Source organism: Phalacrocorax aristotelis, chromosome 10 (assembly GCF_949628215.1).
Source record: "Phalacrocorax aristotelis chromosome 10, bGulAri2.1, whole genome shotgun sequence".
Taxonomy (NCBI): domain Eukaryota; kingdom Metazoa; phylum Chordata; class Aves; order Suliformes; family Phalacrocoracidae; genus Phalacrocorax; species Phalacrocorax aristotelis.
Genome location: NC_134285.1, coordinates 12,640,459 through 12,659,093, shown reverse-complemented (window position 1 = coordinate 12,659,093; position 18,635 = coordinate 12,640,459). Strand labels below are relative to the sequence as shown.

Sequence of the window (18,635 nt, the reverse complement as noted above, 5' to 3'; positions counted from 1 at the left end):
GCTGGGGAGAAAGAGAACGAGAGAAGGAAAGGAAGGAAGGGGAAGAAGAGTAAGACAAGTGAAAAGAGATATAGTTTAAAAATACAAGCCAGCTTTGTCTCCTCTTTCCTTAAGAGACCTTTTATATAATTCTGACCTTCTTGTTCTTATTCATAGTTTTGATTATATTTTTTTCCTGAGCTATCCCATGTTTGCATTTCATTTTAAAGACAAAATGAAGGGATTTAGGTACTTCACGTGGATCATTTCTGCTAAACTTACTCTAATAAACTTACTCTAATAAAAGGGAGAAAGAAATTAGGTTTGTTTCTGCCAGGAAGAAAATTAAATGGGTGCAATCGTTATGCTTTTCATTCCACGCCTTTCAGTGGGAAGTCCTTTACCATATATTAAGGTCTTGTTTGTTTTTATCAAGGGTAATGGAGAACTTTCTAAGCACCTTTGTGCTTGTCCTACCATTAATGCTGTCATGTGGACACCCATTTATATAGCAAGGCAAGAGTCATTAGTTTGGGGCCTGAAGGGTTAAAAGATACTACAGTGGGGGCTGGGAAAAGACAACAGGGAAAGGCATAACGATCTCTGCTGACAGCAAACCAGTTTGGCAGCTTTCACCCTACAAAGACTGTTGAGGTTTATTTTTTTCCCCACCAATTTTACTTCTTAAAGCTATTCACATTCAGGCAGTTGCTTTGCTCTGCTCTCTGCTGCATAGCTCAGTATTCGCTACTTCCCCAATTTATATCCTTGCAGCTGCTGTGGGAAAATGCATCATTTGGCAACTAATTCCAGTTTTAGAATTAAGCAGAAATACTGTCTGCTAATCTCAGCCAGAGAGGGCTGACAAGGGAATGGGAGACTGCTAGGCAGGACTGATCCAAAGAACATTTCTGGGGAAGCAGCACAGTAAGGGGTTACATGATACTGCCTGTAAGTTCGTTCTTTTATCCTTTTCCACAATGTTCAATGATGATTGGTCTAAGTGATCCTTAGTCATGTTTGAGGAGGAAACCTATTTATTCCAAAGAACCGTCAATGATGCAAGAACTGATTTTGTAGAGTAAATTATATTAAACAAATTACTCAGTACGGAACACTATACAACACACAATGTTTCCTAAAAGTGGCTTTAGCTTTAAAAGGAATGTGAATTACAGTAGAGGGAGAGACCTTTTATCTTCCAAACTAAAGATTACTTCATTTACTGCTTACAGTTACAGTAAGCACTGTAGATCTGTGCTGATATACATTTCTGTGAAAGACTGTGCTTTCTTTGAAGTGATTTGGTTCAGCTGGTTTTCTAAGTCAGCTTTTCATGGATTTCAGGAAATGCCTGGGGGAGGGGAGAATGACTTTATCATAGTGCAGGTGACATTTTGCCAAAGTCAGCATCTCAAGTCATTCACAGTTACAGCTCCATGGGGTACTGGTTTTGCATTTTATGAGCAGATAGAAACCCAGTGATGCTGTCACCAATTTCCTACAAATGGTATTACAAAACAGTCTAATATATTTTAACTTTCTTTGAATGCAGTTTAGCCACCAGAAGATACAGCTACAAATCTATAGGCTTATGCTCTCTGAATCCTGTCATGGAGCTAAGTCATTGATTCTTTTAAAATATCAAGTCTGCCAAGAATGTAAGACAAAAAACACCTTTTTGAAGTCTAAAGATGTCTGCACCTTTGTCCTTCTGTGTATGCCAGTTTAAAGAGAACTAAGCTACCCTTCCCCCAATGCATCAAAATGCTACAGTGTTCACAACCTTTTAAAGTGTGTGAATGGCATTTCTGGGCAGTTTTATTTTTCCCCACCAACATTCATGTTGTTTGGTTGTGTCAGACAGCAACCTCTTCTCGCTTAGAGCCTTGTAGCTTTTAATAGAAATAAGGCAAGCCAGAGTTGGTACAATTAGCTCAGCCAAAGGTTTGATTCACTCTTTCAAAAACCATGCGCCACTGTAGCCTTAGCACACTGCTCCTGCTCTCATGGATTTAGAGGAGAGCTAGATTCCTGGCAGATTCATCCTGAGTACATTGTCTACTTGCATCTTTCTATTTTAGGCTTTTTGGGGCAGGAATCGTCTGTCTGTTGGAGTACCACTAAAACAGGCTAGTCTGGTAGGGTGAAGAGCAGGACCATGTGGAGACCTGACTGCACTTACATGCTCAATTAGCAGTTAAAGTTTGTCAGCAGGATAGGCACCAGAACCTTTAAGACTAAAATCAGAAAAGCTTTTTTTTTTTTTAAAACTTTCACAATAAAGTTTATTATGTTAATATCATTAAAAATATTATAAAATAATAAAATACTCTGCTTGGCAGAAAAATTATCCCAGGGTTTTAAAACCCCAGGTTTGTGCAAACAGTTTTTGTAAACATAAGAAGTCAAGTGTTCAAGTTCCATCCCAAAATACAGTAAATTGCTACAAAAATAAGTTTGCTCACTGTCAAACATATTTAAAAACCCAGAAAGCTGGATTTCTTTACACATCTCTCACGTGTCCCTATACAGTTAATGCTGTACTTAGATCTGAAATGGGAAGGATTTCAGATAGTCCTTTAAAACCGGATTGAGTGGGATCTGGTTTAAGTTGTCTCTTCCAAAAGTCTTCACAATGCTCTTCCGGCAGAGCTCCTGCAGGGGCTGCACACGGACTTTGCGCAGGGGGGTAACCAGTACCTTTCTCGGGGAGCTTAGGTAATGTTCCAGCAGCTTAAAAAGACAGTCAAAAGTCTCTTTGCTGCCATCCAGGCTAAAACGCCCGGTCTGAAAGTTTATCCGAATGCTGGTGGGCCCAGTCGCAGTCTTAACACTGATGGCAAAGAAGCAATTCTTTTGTGTGCTGTCCCTGATGAGGAAGGTGCCCTCGGGCTCAGACTTCAGCTTCTCATGGGCAGCATTGACAGTCAGAGGTCCCCAGTAGAAGCCACAGGCATCCAGCAGGCTGCTTGCTCGAGTGATGCTACTAAAATCCGCTTGCGAACGGAAGGTTCGGAAGTGCGTGTTGCTCTGTGCCTGCACAGTGCTGGGCCGGCCTGGGCCGTGGTAGCCTCGAGCCTGCGAACGATCCCGTGCTGGAGGGTCAAGTAGACGTCTCGGGTCTGCTGCAACTGCATTATCTGCTGACACCTTGCTGTGCGCTACCATCCTACAGCCTAGACCAGCGGATGCGGTCTTCCATAGCGTCAGTGGCTACGGCAGGGCAGCTTTCCAGCAGCTATTCTGAAATGCCAAAGAGAAACACAATGTGAGATCCTCAGAGAAAAGCAGCTGCAATCTCTGAATGACCAAGTCTTCCATTCACATGCCTCCCACCCATTATAAAATAATAAAATATTCATTTGCCAATTTACACTGGGCAAACAACCGTTCGCTTTCTGACAAGATTAGTAGTCTATCACTATGGCAAAGTCCAAAGCTCCAAAAATACTTCGCAAGGATCAGCAACAGCTACAGAGGATAATGCAGTTTCCCTGCTATGAGCCCACAGAAGCATATCAGCACCTAGAGTGAGTCAAATGACAGGACCCTCTCAATGTGAAGTTATCTTGTGTGTGCTCCACCAGATTCTCAAGCTTTTAGAGGACAAAGCAACAAGGCCTTACAACTGAGTTACCAATTTCTCTGCACCTCCTCTCTCCTTCCCTTCCCAAATCCCAGCTGAGATGTCAGAACTCTGACATCATCATTATTTGGTGCATTGTGTGAAAAAGAGAAATTGGGTGAAGGAGATGTGAACTCTGTAGCTGGGTATGTCTCCAGATAATTGGTGAACAGGGTGATGTGAATAGGTGCCATTGTGTGACAGAAGTGTAACTTGGAAGGGCAGCTGGTAAGGCTGCCAATTACACAGCAATCCTAAAACTACTTTCCTCTCTCCTGTTAACCTGAGGCTCAGCCATAAAAGGCAATTTCCCATTCCCCCAGCTTTCCCTTGGGACAGCAGTGCTACAACATAGTGATGCTTACACAAATCAACCTCTATGATCCCTTAAAGCATTACTCCTCAGTCTCTCTCTCTTTTTTGTATTACATGCACTTTAAGTGGCCCAATCTAAATTGCTTCCTATTGATATATCTTTCAGCATGAGGGTCTAAATTCATCCCTTGCGTTACTTCAAAGGAATTAGCAGTGCTGCACCAGGAATGAGTTTGGCCTGAAATGCCTACCTCTGACAGTGTGGTTCGATACATCTCCGCTGGCTGCCTTGACCTTACTGGCAAGCATAGGCTTTAGGATTTATCCCTATAGTCAGATATAGATCTGCAGCAGCAGCTTCTTGAGAAACCTTGAAGTATTCTCAGAAATGAATCCCTCAGCCATTTTATGGTTCAGGGTAACATGCTAATGAGGGTTTCAAAGAAAGTATGCAGCTGGATTCCTGTCTGTGCTAATTTAACAACTTGATGTTTGGTTTCATTTAGGTCATATTACCTCCTGAAACAGCAAAGAGGGTTGTAAAATCCTTATGCTGGCAAATAACAGGCTGAAAGCAGCATTGGGCTTTCTTTACACAGCAGAAGGAAACTGATGTCAGTTTTTCCAATTACTGGGCCCAGATTATCGCTTAGCATTTAAAGTTACCAAAACCCAAATTTCAGGGCATGTGGGTGAGAAACGACCACTAATCCCGAGCTCTAAAAATCGCAGGACACGCTAGCGGAAGCCGTCTGTAGCCAAGAGAGGGTTCGCTGTGCCCTTCCAAAAGGCACAGGGCAAACACGGGGCACACGCCAGTCTTCACAGCCTGGAAGCCAGAGCTGGCGTCCCGTACGAGGGTGCCTCGACTGCGCCGGGGCAGAACCTTCGGCGGGATCCCGGCCCGGCCCCGGCTCGTCCCGCTCTGGCCGCCGGGGGCTGCTCCGGTTCCTACCGCGTAGCGGGGCTGCGGGGTCCTTGGAGAAGAGCGGTGCTGTGCAAGCACCACTGCGTGTTCGCTTTAGTGTTTCTCCCGCTATTTTATACCAGGCACGAGAGAGCTCCGACTTGAGCACAGACATTGAGCCAAAAGGGCAGGAAAAAACCCAACAACAACAACAACAAAGCAAAAAAACCCACACGCACACACACAAAAAAAAAAAAAAAAAAAGAGGCAACGGTCACCAAAGCCACCACGCTCTTGCACAACGCGTAGGGCTCCCTTGTCGCGCCTCCGAAATCTGACCTCTTCCAACTGCGGCGCAGGAGCGTTTCGATGCGGGTCGCAGTTCCCGAGGACCCCACGAGAAAGATACCCTCCCTTACCTTCGCCCGGGGCGCGGCGGGCGGGGGCCGCCCCCGAGGGGCGCAGCACACGCGCGGGCGGCGGGCAGGGACGCGCCGGTCCCGGCGACGCGGCGGCTAGTCTAGTCCTGGCCCCGGCGGCTAGTCCTGGCCCCGGCGGCCGGCTGAGCATCCTCCGGGCGGGGGCCCTGCCTGGCGCCGCGGCGAGCCGGGGCTCCCGCGGGGCGGGCAGGCAGGCGGCACTTCCAGCGCTCTGGGCCCGCTCATCGCCTCTGCTTTCTATTTAACGCGGCGGCGGCGCTTTTCTGCCCGGCGGCTCCTCCCCTGCCTTCTCCGAAAACACGTGGCCGCCGCTTCACTTTCACTTTCCGAATGAGTCAGGCTGGCGAAGTGCCCGCGGCGCCCGGGCTGCCCGCTGAGCGCGCCCGGGGCCGGGGCTGCCGGAGCGCTGGCGCCCGCTCCCGGGGGTCCTTCCCGGCGCCCGCTCCCGGGGCCGCGGGCAGGCGCTGCCCCGCTGCCGAACCCCAGGCTCCCCGCCCCGCCACGCCGCCGGTGGAGGTGTCCCGCCTCGGGTGACCCCGTTTCTTCTGTCTGACAAAACCCGGGTTTACTCTTTATTCCCTTTGTTTATCGGCCGGCACAGCGAGTTGTAGGAGGTGACTGTGGGTGGCGGCCAGCGGCGGGTGCTGGGTCGGGCTGGCCCAGCAGGAGGTGCTGCCTGGGAAGCCCGAGCCCAGGGGTGCTCTGAGGCCAAAGGAAGGCGAGGGGACGCTAGAGGTAGGTGATGAACAAGGCTCTGACCTGGCATTTAGCTCGAAACGTGGGGGGAAAATGTCAAGAAAAGCAAAAGAGCAACCAACGTGGGAAGTTTTAACCTGAAGATAGCCACTGTCCTCAGAGCTAACGTGTCAGCATGGACAGAGTAGGTGAGAGGACTTAATGTGTAACTTAAATGTCCAAGAAGGGGTGCAAGTTTAGACCAATAATAATTTTAGTGAGAAAAGCATTCAGGGAAATCTAAGATCCTTCCACTGAGAGGACTGTGCAGATGCTACACTGGGTTTTGAGTTCTCAAAACAGAATTTCCCTGGGGTTTTCTACCGGGTAATCAAAATTAAAAGTAACTGTTCAGAGCCCCAGCTGTATTTGTAACCTTGACAGCAGCCAGCTCAGGAGGCTTGGGATGCTGTTCTGCTCACCCACAGGGAGATTTGAAACCTCAAGTACTAAACCAGTGTCTTATGTGCTCCCTTAAGCAGGCCCCAGTAAAGTCTGCTTTCTTCCAAAGAGGATGTTTCTTGAGGGAGTAACCAACACCCATTTAAAAGGCCAAGCAGAAGTCTTTCTTCTGATTATTCCTTGTCTTTTTGGAAGCCATGTGCCCTAATACATACTTTGCACAGTAATTCATCTGCATAGGCATATGCAAAAATACAGAAACTTTGTGAAGAATTCCACTGACTCTTGAATCTGGAGTCAATACAGGAATGTATTGCTTCCAGAGCATGTGCAGTTAGAGGCAAGCAGTATGACATCTGGGTTTTGCAGCCAGAATGCTTCTTTACATCAGGAGCAGAGAGAGGATGTTTTTCCCCTCGCAGTCACCACGATGTTTAGTGACAATGAAAGAGAAAAGTTTCTGTCAAATGAATAAGGGGGCAGGGGCTGGCAAAGACTTGTGAGGTGTCCTTTGGGATGAAGTTGAGGGAATGTATTTCCTGCTTTGAGACTGAATATTCTTTTCAAAATCCAGTGTGGTCACAGACTGAATTAACCTGATGGCAATACAGCGCCTTACAGTGATGTGCAGCCAGTATACAATAGGTGAACCTGGAAATTTCTGACGATGCTTTAGCCACCGAAATTTACTGCTTAGCTTCTGTCATGTGAGAGTATAGTTGTCATGAATTTGGAGAAACAGAGCTCATCATTAATTTTAAGACCTGGCACAAAGAGTCACTTTGTGCTCAGAATCCTCTTTCAAACAATTTTTGAGCAACTGAACTTAAGGTAAGGTTTGGCATAAGCAGCTGGGGGAGAGATGCTCAGCTGCTTTTCTGTGTAAAGCAAAAGCATGAAAGAATGGTGGAACTGAAACTTACTTTAGAATTTGAACATGCAATAGTGAGAAACGTTTTGCCACTATTTGCATTTGCATAGTGCACTCCATGCAATGGCTGTTCTGTGTAAGGCATTCTTCATGTACAGACAGGTAGTAAAACGAGGCCTTGCCCTTAACAGGTTGAAGCCTACTTAGGCAAGACGAAGCCCCCTTCCTCCCTGCCACCTGTCCAAAGAAAAGAGAGTTGAAGTGCTTAACTGTGTCACAATAAGGTAAATCCAAGCCAAAAGCACAGCTCAGATCCTCCAACTCCTCACCTAGCCCCTGAGGCGCCCAGCCGAGCTACCTTCCTGTAACCGCACTGTTGGCTCCTGCCATCACTGTGGCTTTAAGGAGTGGAGCACGGCATGGCTGTAATGCAGCACAGTGGTACGAGTGCTTCTCAGATGAGATGGGGGTTGGCTGCAGTTTGCTGTAGGTGTGCCAGGAAAGCAGTTCTACTCTCATGTAATTTTTAATTTTGTAAGATCACAGGGGAAGGAAAGATCCTCCAGGTGCATGTGCAGTCTGTCTGCCATGTACTGAGTAGTGCAGCTGACAAAGAGTCTGTCCAAAAAGTCTTCTTCATTGAGCAGGAATGTGGTAATGATATTTAGTTGCGAAGCTTCCGGGCTTGGCAGGGCTCGAATGAGTAGGTGAGCTTCCAGTTGCTGAGGGGAGTGATGGAGTAAGCCTGCCAGCTTGGACACCAAAAGCTGAGTGCGTCAGGCTGTTGCTCATGGAATTTCATTCCACCTCTACATGAATCACAATAAGAGTGGTCTGGGTGTTCCATAAGGTGCCTTAAAAAGGCTTGCCCAGGAGAAGTGGGCATCAATCGTAATAAGTGAAGGAGACTTGAGGGTCCCACGAGTTGAGCTTTCTTGGGATATCTTCAATTTTACACACTCATGTTTCCTTTTGCAACCACCCATTCCCATCCTTCTGTTTCCTTTCTTACTTCCTCTCTCTCTACTTAAAATCCCCATAATCCGGGCCTTGGGAAGAGCTCCATGCCTGCAGGATTGGCTAAAATGAGGCTACTCATTCATCTACCCGGTAGAGGGCAGTGCATAAATTTGGAGCCGGTGCAGAGCTGCTGGGCAAAGCACACATAGAAAGTCTCCAGAAATGACTGAAGTTGAAAGCACTGCTGCCAGTTCAGATTATTCTGATCTTTGCTCTGCCAGTCAGCTAAATAAGCATTTATTGCTTATTGCAAGGTGAAATAGTCTTAGAGTCTATTTAGTAAGTAAAGCCTTCATTGTGAAATGCCTTTTTTTCTCCTCTTCACAAAGTACCATTTCATGTGAAGAAACAAATTGTGCTGATGGTCTCTGAAAAGAAAGGCAAAGTCTGGGGAGAAAGAAAATGACTGGGAGACACTATCCCATACCCCCTTCTCCCTTGTTTGGTGGGGCAGGAAAGTAAACCCTTTTTGGCCTGAGGGGTCATATCAGTAAATCTCCAAGGGCTAGGATAAAGAACAAACTCAGCTTTTGTTAAAAGTTCTTACCCCTAGTTTGTAAACATTGGCTTGGCAGATGACAGAAAGTTCAGAGGAATCACTGGGCATTTGTGCAGCAGGAGCAGGGCTTACTGGCTAGAAACAGGGCAAAGACTGGAGAGAATCTGTTCATAAAGCACTGGGAATATGGATGCCAGGAAGGGTCTGCCAGGAGGCAGCAAGGGAAAAAACATGGTTCAGAAGATGGTTTTGAAGGTAGAAGAGTACTGTATCTGTTGGGGATACATGAGGCATTTGCCTGTTTGTTAGTTTGTTTTTCAAAAACCACACACTTAGCCCTACTAGCAGCAGTGTAATGCAGGCAGAGCTTCCTTTACTCATCCAAGCCTTTCCTCACCCTGTGAAACCACTAAGAGGGGGGAGGTTGTAATACCATGTATGGTATTCCCCAGTATAAATTCCCTTATGGGGCACTCCACACCCGCTGAATTCATCCCCCCTGCAGGGATAGTCCTCTGGTGGGGGGGGGGGAATCAAAAAACTTGAAAGGCTTAGAAGATCAGCAGGCACTCCCCCTTTCAGCTTTGCTCCTAATCTTTGAGAATAGAAGCAGACACTGATTCTCTTATGAAGCTGGATTAACTGGCAGGCCAATGTGTTTGTGGAATAGCATGTTGTTTGGAATTTGGTATACTAACTGGGTGAATAGTGTGGGAATTATATGAGAATGTTAAATCAGCTCGGTTGTGTTATTGTTATGAAGACACTTGTCAATGAGCAATCAAAATATCTTTCCAAGTCTAATAAATTGCTATTTTCTTGTAAGAGCAGTTCGAATAAATAGGGTCACATCTTTTAGTATGAGTGTTTTGAGGTTAGAGTCTCTCTTGTGCTGATATTGTAAATGGTAGCTCTTACATGAAAGCGCACATTATCTAAACTGACCAAATCAGCAACATCATCTTTAGAAAAGGGGAACTGAAGCACCAAGAGATTCAGTGATTTGCTTAAAGTCACAGAGCGAGCTAGTCTGCAGAAGGGCTAGGAATGGAACATAATTCAGGTTTTCAGAGCCCCATACTAGAAACTTAACCACAATACCATCCTTCCTGTTTTAGTGGGTTTTGTTTTCTTCTCCAGAATCTGAATTTTCATTTAAATGAAACCCCTGAAATCGGAATTCTTTGATTTTGCAAGTAAATTAGACACCACACTGTTTCTGAGTCTGCTTTCAGATACACTGAAACCAGCAGCACTGAGAGAAGTGTGAACCTCTGTCAGCCACTTTAACTAGGTATTAAGGTCAGAGTTTGACGTATTTAAATGGGACATGCCCAAAAGATGTAGCTATTTTGACTAGACATTTCCTTATACATGTCCATTTCCATACTATCCACACTGATTTTCTAAATTAAGAGATAATAAAGTGGGCCTGATGAGTACAGCTCATCCTCCTATCATTTTAGTCACTTACTTCAAGGTAAAATGGCTATAAAAATGACTCAGTTTACACTGATATTAATTATCATGCTAGATATCGCTGTGTGTATGGCATGGTTGTCACAGCATACACAAGTCATTATGCCAAGAACAAAATACGTTTTGAGATGTCACCAGTTTGTTATCAAGCCTTGATAAGCATCATGCCTACACCTAGACAAGGGCTAGCCAGTACAGAATGAATGACTTCTGTCTGAGCTGGAATTCATGCTGTTCTGCAGATAATGTACAAGTCAGATCCCATCCAGCTGGGAGTTAATGGTTTTGTCTTCTAAAAAGGATCGCTGTATTAGTTGTGAGAAAGTGCACACGTCCACTGGCTAGGATGAAAAGCTGTGTTTTTTTGAAGTTAAGCAAATTAAGCTTAACGGTGTACTAAAACTGAGTAAGAGTTGAGCCTCTCCTTCCCTTTGAATAGTCCAAATTGTCTGAAATATATCTCTGTAAGAGATATAAACTGTTATACTTCAAATAAGTAATAAATTAACTGTCTGAGGCTATGAGGAAAGTTTCTAAGCTCCCTATTCTGGAACTCTTTATTTTAAATTATGTTAGCCGCCTTTTCTGTGGCGGTTAATGCTGGTTTCCTTGAGCCTAGATTAAATGGACCCTGACTGATGTTCAGTGCAAGTTCTTTTGTTGATATTAACTAAGTCAAATCAAGATTCACATTAGTCTCATGAATTCAAATGCTCAACAGTTAACCATACAAAAATGTGATTTGGGTTTTCTACATGTCGGTAGTTTAGTTCTTGGTAATTTGTTGGGGGGGGGCGGGGAAAGCAAAGCCTCAAATTGTTGGTAAAAGCATTGTGAAGGGGCAGCTGCTTTCTGCTGGGTTTTTTTCGTATGAATGAGAGCTTTGTTTTGGGGGGGGGAGTGTGCATATGTACACTCCACAGTTGATGGAGGAATTTTGGATCCCTAAAAATAATGTCAATGCTAATTGCGAAGGTAGGAGGCTGACATTCATACAGGGGAACTGCTGCTATAAATACTGAACTGGATATTTTAAAGCAGAACCATATGAAGGTAGTTCAGCTTCCAGATACACTTACTGGACTACAGAGGTTTCAGTGTTGGCTGGAGGATCACAGACCTTGAATTTCAGAGCCAGTTGCTAATTTTACTTCAGTCTGGCTACCGCAATACCTGAGTGATCCTTTCCAAACTAAGCCAGTACAGACCTTTACTCCCTTTGCCTTGCCTTCCTCACTGCTCTGGCAGCTCTCCCCCTTGCTGTTGAAGCCACATTCTCTGTTTCTCCAGTTGCCTGTTCTCATGTCTTTTCAGATCCCAAGCCCATGAAAGGAGAGCGGTAACATGGCACATGAAAATCAGCCATGGCACTGAACTGTGCTGTGGGTTTTGGAGCCAAGGTTACTGTTTGTACATGCAGTTAGAGTCCTCAGGCAGTTATATATCCATGTAATATGGAAAGGAAATGCTGGCTGTAAAGACAACACAGGAGAGGTCATAAGCTTTGGGGAAAATTTATTTTTGCGTGGAAACCTTGAGGACACCATCCAAAACATCAATTCATAATCCAGAAAGTCTTCCAGAGTCTCTTTATTACTACTTTAATGGTATCTTTACCCTCTGCTCTTACAGCTTCCCATTCGTACAGGCATTTTTTACCACTTCTTTTTGTTTTCAATGCCTGTTTAGATCGCATCCTGCACGGTTTACATGATTACGAATTTGCATTTGCTGCTGAAGGTGAATGGTGTTGATACCCTTTCTGGTGCTCCCATGATTCCGTCTACTCAAACCACAAGCAAATGCTGAGCTTCTGCTGAAGTAATTCAAAGGTTGTGGAAGCAGTTTCTGAAGCATTTCATTCATAAGCATAATCCACATATGAGGAGATTTTTATGGTTCGGGTGAGGTGGAGCACGAGCAAATGACTCAAATATTCCTTCACTTTTGGTTTTCAGTCCACAGAAACTAATTTAAATTAATTCTTAATATGGTCAAATGGATCCAAATCTCAGTTCTGTTTCCTTGAATGTAAAGAGACTCAATAGTCCAAATGAAAAGGAAAAAGGTGGTCTTGTTCTTAAAGTGAACTAAGACTGATACAGTGCTGTTATAGGAGACAGAAGTAGCACATAGGAAGCTGAGAAATCAGAAGTTGATGGCATAGCAGTATCTTGCAGCTTCTCCTCCAGATCCAGGTGGACAATCATATTTCTTTTGCAATGCACTCAGACACTTTCAATGACTTGGTGGCTTTTTAATACTTGAAGTTATGAAGCTTGGATCTGAGTAATTAATACTACTAAAACTCAGCCTTGAGAAAACATCTTTTGTGGGCTTTTCTACTACATGATATGCTGACCTCCATATTCCTACTGTGATTACCGTAATCTATTTTAATTGACAGATCTTTTTTACAGTTGCAGTCTAATCTCAAAATCATACAGTGCCCAAACTCTTATGAAGATGCAATATATGAGGGTCCTGCAATATCTAATAATTTCTATACCCAACAAATAGAAACTAGTGAATGTGCATATTTTATTCTTCTGTATGGATAGATCCTACATAGATTTTATTATTGTCTTATGGCCTTGGCTAGCTATGTAACATAAATCTGCAAAGATCTAGGCAAGAAATAAGTAATATAAATTTTAATTTTGCAGTTTTCAGAGTATTGAGAAAATAGCTGGTTTTCTGTTCCTCCCTGTCCCTGAAGAACGGATAGGTCCTGATAGGTGGCTCAGCAGTCTACTTCAAAATACAGATATTAATTCCTCAGTTGCAAGAAAAGGAAAGATAGAAAACCCCACCATAATTGCTCTTGTTAAAAAAGAATTGGATTTTTTTCTTCAGACATTCTCCGTCTCCAGATTTATTGCAAACTTCAGCCAATTTTACACGTGAACTCAGCAAGCTGTGTTCAGAATAGATTAGCTTCACCATATTCCAACTCCAGTAGAATTTCTAGAAATCAGGAGAATAAGCTGGCTACTTCTGACACAAGAAAAAAGTCCTTCAAATGTAGAATTTTTGGCATCTGTTGTTGAAGTGGCAAATAAGAAACATTATGCAAATATATTAATGAAGCATTCTCTAATTTTAGAAAGAGCTATATTAGTTAGATATAGTCCTCACCACACACACTTTTGGATTAATTAGGAAGAAATATTACATTATGTAAAATTAGTGTAGCTTACCATGCGGGTCTTGATGTCCCCTATCAGTAAATTAGGTAACTGAGAATATGACAGTGGGAAGAGTGCCCAGCCTGGAGGATTTCCTCCTGGAGTTCTGGAGACATCTCACTGAATTGCTCTTGTCAGGAGGTTTGAAGTCTGTGGTGACTCACTCTTTAAGGGTAGCTTTGTCCTCTGACACTGTGAGAAGTCCTATTATCGGTTATCTTAAACTGGAAAGAAATGCTATGCTGTATTTCAATTGCAGATATATTTCAGTTCATAATAATGTCAAAATACTGGCAAAATGTCTGATAGTGAGTCTAGAGGAAGTGTTAGACTTAGTCATATACACAAAATGAATTGAGCTTGCCAAGATGACCTTCAAAAGCTTGCTGAACATATAAGTAGTGACATGGGATGACCTCAAACCACAAGTCATTCTAATACAACTTTACTCACAGAAGAAAATTTTAGTAAGGAGGCTGGAGCTATTCTTATATGCAAACAGTTTAAATTTGTGCTTAAGTTCTTTGCTTCAGCTGTCCTGTTCTGGCTCTGTCTCATACCATGACTTGGAGTATGGCCTGAGTAACTTCTCAGTTTCTGCAGCAGTACCAAAAAACTACGTCCATGACTTTCTGGGTTTACTTCTAAACAGAAAGATCTCTATATTCCTGATATTACAGCCCCATTCAACATAAGTTAATGTAGCCTTCAGGTGATGGCTGGTTTAATATATATCTAAACTGAAGTTCCATAATTAGATTTCTCTGATCACCAGTTTAAAAATTCAGATTAGCCTGGTCATAACTTGTTAAGAGAAAGCAGATATAATTCTTCAAATGTCAAGTGTTGGGGCTTTTTCACTCAAGAACTTTTATAGGGAAACAGATGCAATTAAGCACCTACTACAATAATACCAAGAAATACCAATAAACCGACGAATGTCAATTTAAATCCTGTGCTCTCTCTAAGTAACTTCCACATAAATAGGTTTACATCCTCTCTCCCTGAGTCTATAAGGAAAGGTTAAAATGCTAACAGGGAGTATGGATTTTCCAGTTAGTCAGTGAGAGCTCTGTCTCTTCCTAATGCTATGACTTACACATGGCAAAGGTGGAACACTTGCTTATGGACAAGGTACTGCACATCCTGAGAGGTTTGCCTAGCTTCAGAGGCCTGCCAGAGACCCAGAATTTCTGGGTATGTTAAAAATGCTCCAGTGTCTTCCTAAGTCATACTTACTTACTTCCCAAATCATATGATATGCTTTGGTCAGGCAGAAACCTTTTGTGAGTTTGGTTCTTTGGGGAAGGCTTGGCAGGAGCTTCATCAAAGCCCTTCAGAAGATCTCCAGTTACAGTAGCGTATAAAAAAAAAACCCAAACTATAGTACAATGTCCGTGATCATAGGATATTTCTCAGTATTTTTTTTCTGTTGAGCAAGGTGAACATTTTGTTCTGTAGTTTGTGCTGGTTCTTTAATAGGAATGTGATGGATATGCTGTGGCTATGGAAAGATGCCAATATGACTTCACGTTAGATTGGACTTCTGCATCCAAAATACTGCTAGTGGCAGCTGAGCTAAGATCTCCAAGTAGATGTTTTAGCAAAATGGAAGAGTAGACTTGCACCTGGAATAGAGCACTGGGGTCCCGACCTTAGCTTTACTGCTAAAAATAGCTTGTTTTTGAAGACACAAAAAACAAAGACATTCAGAGATCACTTCTAGATACATTTGTGTTACAAATTTTGGATTAGCTGAAAGGATGCCACCTAACTCCCTCCAGTTTCCTCTCTTCATTCTGGCTTTTTGTTCCTCACATATTTTACCCTCGCTTTCTTAGTGTCCTATTTTCCCCTGCACAGTCACTGACTGTTGGGCCACCAGGGAAGCTCAGGGTGAGGCTGTGCATGGTGCCAGTGGAGCAATGCCGAGGGATCCATGCACTGGAGGATTCCAGGTGTCATGGCTGGAAAAAGCAGCTTGTCTGGTTCAAGCACTGGAAAAAATACGTCCTCACTTCTTGCTCGCTCATGGGCTATTCTAAAAATATCTCACCACTGATAAATCTGCAATATATAGCAATGTGGTATTCCAGCAGTGAGTTGCATAGCATTCTGCACTTTTCCTCCTCTGTTTCTGTATGAAACTCAATTTAAAACTTAGTCTGATACACACACGCACACAAAAAAGAATATATTTACTCTCAGTGGCTGCATTTACTATCAAAGTTGGTAGTGTTTCCTGAAATTGGTTTCTGATCCCCCTGAAAGACTCTGGGGTTTTCTTTTCTTTTCTTTTCTTTTTTTTTTTTTTTTTTTTAAAAAGGTTAATTTCAGGGAAACTGAACGACATACATGAAACTCTAAAATATCAACTGTGCAGATAAATTGTGGTATCAAGGGTGTAATTCATGTGACCTGCCTCCAGTTCCCTGAATTCCAGTGAATTCCCAGTTTCCGCTAGCGGGTGACAGGCAGATCTGAGTGTGGTTATTTTCTGTTAATTTTGTGCCAACATGTGGTTGTGATGGTGGTAGAAGGGTAGGAGAAGTGTGATTTGGGGGCAAAGAGGGAAACACTATGCTTGAGACTGGGGAGGTAAACCCATTGGTTTTCATGGTGTCGTGCTCATTGAGTTGTTTCGGATCACATATGAATCCTCTTTATGTGCAGACCTGCTGCATAAAATACCAAGAGTGGGGCAGCCTGCAAATCTTTGGCAAATAGATCATCTCTTGTGATTCATTCAGCATCCTTTCTGTGCTCTGTGTATGATGATCTCTCAAATGTGTACTTGAAAGGGAGGGCTAAAGCTGAATCTGGTTTTAAAAAATAAGCCACAAGCAGAGTTTTGTGCAGCATAAAAAAGAAAAAGTGATCCTGAGTGTCCAAAGCTGCCGACATATATTTCCAAAGCAATTGCTGCTCGGCTGAACTGGATGTTTTTACTGGCTATTTAGAAACAGCTTTAAAAGACTTCCTTCTCTTTCACTCATACCTTCACTTTAAGACACTGAGTGTGTTACTGGCCACTTCCCAGAAGTCCTGTGGCTGATTCTAATTTGCATAAACTTTTCTGTATACTGGCAGAGAGAAGTGGGTCCAACTGAAGTATTTCCTTGTCTTTATATCTCTTCCCTTATTTTCTCCCAGCCCCCTTTTTTCAGGGCTCAGGAAATATGATGGCATGTTTGCACTGGAAAAAGCAGATTTGGGGCGGGGAGGGGGTGGTGGGCTGTGTCATGGTGTTGTACTCCACTGGGTTTACTACACCAAGGAGCACTCCATGAATGGAGACAAGTCCTCATCACTGGGGATTCAGCAGCCATTCCCCTCTGGAAATGGGATTTTGGTGCAGTTGTGAGGCTGTGCAGAGACCCCATCACTGTTCCAGAGAATCATTACCCCATTTCCTCTTCTGTTCTCCTAATCAGCAGCTTGCACTTCAGAACAGCACATACCACAGCCTTCCTCCCGTCTTGCACACTGGTGCACGCACTGCACTGATGTTATGTGGTTTACAAAGCCAAGAACTGAAAAACTGGGCAATATCAGATTTACAATTGCACATGCAACCTGAAATCTGCCCACTCACACATCTGTTCACTGAATGATGCAGGGGTGCTGATGAAATCCGTGATCTTAAGTCTTGCACAAAACTAGGACAGAATTTGCAGGAAAAGACAAGGAAGGCCCTGTCTAAATTTTAAGGGCTGGAATTTGCAATTACTTTTTTTTAACATAGTTTTCTATAGATAATTCTGTATTTTACAAAGAAGAAAGGCATAAAAATAAACTTTGCTAGCATTCCAGGATGTTGTTTTGATACCAGTTTATTGGTTTTAATTATGTTAATTGCCAGAAAGAAAATGTGCAGTATGCAGGAGAGCAAGACCCTTGTCCACGTGCTGAATGTAGACATCACTGAGTTGAGGCGGGACAAGCTGGCAGAGCTGTGGTTCTCCCCACCTTTTCTGGATCTTTGAGTTCCTGCCTTACTTAAGACTAATGGTGAGACAACAGAATTGTCCAAGTTTTGAAGGTAAGTGCTTTTGTGCTACTGTAGCTGCCTGTATTCCTAAGATACACGATTACAGCATGCTAGTTTCTAAACAGTTCAGCGATGGAAAGCATACATGCAGGTCAGGTGTGACATACAAATCAGAGTGGATGGAGGAAAGGTACTTTTGTACTGGAGGTGGAATTGTAGAAGGGGCAGTATTTCTTCCATCTGAAGTGAATATATAGAAACCTCATGAAAAATGGATGCTAAACATGTGGCCGCTTGGAAAGTGTCTCTGTGCAAATGCATCCACAACATCTAGAGTGATAAAAATCATCTACTGAGCTGAGTCGAATGGCATAGCTGAAGTGGAGCTGTAAATAAAGTGGTAGGTGGTTTCCTGCTAAAACTCCCCTGCTTGTCCAAGAACTCACTGTGACTCAGCCATTGCAGTCACTGGGAACTCAGCACAGACACCCTTTGCTAGTTGGGTATTTTTACTTCTCTTTTTGCACCATATCAAGAGGGGCTCCATTCATCCCTGGAGGAACTGAATTGACATTATTTTTTGTTGTCTTAAGGCAATGATCTTACAGCAGACCAACGAGACTGGTTGGACTTCTTGTTAAGCTGTCTGATTATCAGCGATTCATGCTTGCAAAATGGTCTATCTGCCTGGATCTTTGTTAGGCCTTCATGTGGAAGTTCTTGGGACATACATTAACATACTTTAACTGGGCTCTTACCTGCATCTCTTGATGGCCTAAAGACTGAATTTTTGTTGCTTACATTTCATGTGCAAGAAGACTCAGGAATAACTGGGGTTTTTTATTTTCAAGTGTATGTGTGTAAATATGCTGAATGGAAGGGAGACAATTACGTATTTGCTTATAATAAATTTTCTAAGGTACCTACTTTTCCTTCAAAGAATTAGCATCTTTGGAATGATGATCTGAGCTGGAAGAAGCTGCACCCTTGTTAAAACAACAGCAGTAGCAATGTCTAGTAGTTTTTAGGTCAGCAGCATCTAGAGTCTCACTTGCCCTAGAATATTTTATGTTTGAAGCTGTCAGAAGTCATCTTACTCCTCTGGGCTCATAGTTTTTGTACATCCTTTGTCATTTGTCCATTTTGAACCTGCACAGATAGCTGCCCCTCCCTGTGAAATG

The 18,635-nt window shown here is 43.3% G+C and overlaps 2 protein-coding genes across 6 annotated transcripts in view; one reads left to right on the top strand and one right to left on the bottom strand.

The window, feature by feature from the left end:
• Positions 1–1,108: 1,108 nt before the first annotated feature.
• On the bottom strand, positions 1,109–5,730 carry SOCS1 (suppressor of cytokine signaling 1). The gene is made up of 2 exons (XM_075105278.1): positions 5,249–5,730; positions 1,109–3,225 (listed from the first exon to the last, which is right to left on the bottom strand). The coding sequence occupies exon 2, from the start codon at positions 3,148–3,150 to the stop codon at positions 2,527–2,529; it is 624 nt and encodes a 207-aa protein (XP_074961379.1). The 5' UTR covers positions 3,151–3,225; positions 5,249–5,730; the 3' UTR covers positions 1,109–2,526.
• The window catches only part of RMI2 (RecQ mediated genome instability 2), a 56,063-nt gene continuing 43,038 nt past the window's right edge, over positions 5,611–18,635 (top strand). For 3 of the 5 annotated variants that reach the window (XM_075105283.1, XM_075105281.1, XM_075105282.1), the window contains exons 1-2: positions 5,611–6,004; positions 17,326–17,505. The gene's annotated coding sequence lies outside the window, so the exon portion shown is untranslated. The remainder of the gene's footprint in view (positions 6,005–17,325; positions 17,506–18,635) is intronic. The other 2 variants (XM_075105280.1, XM_075105279.1) reach the window with 2 other exon arrangements.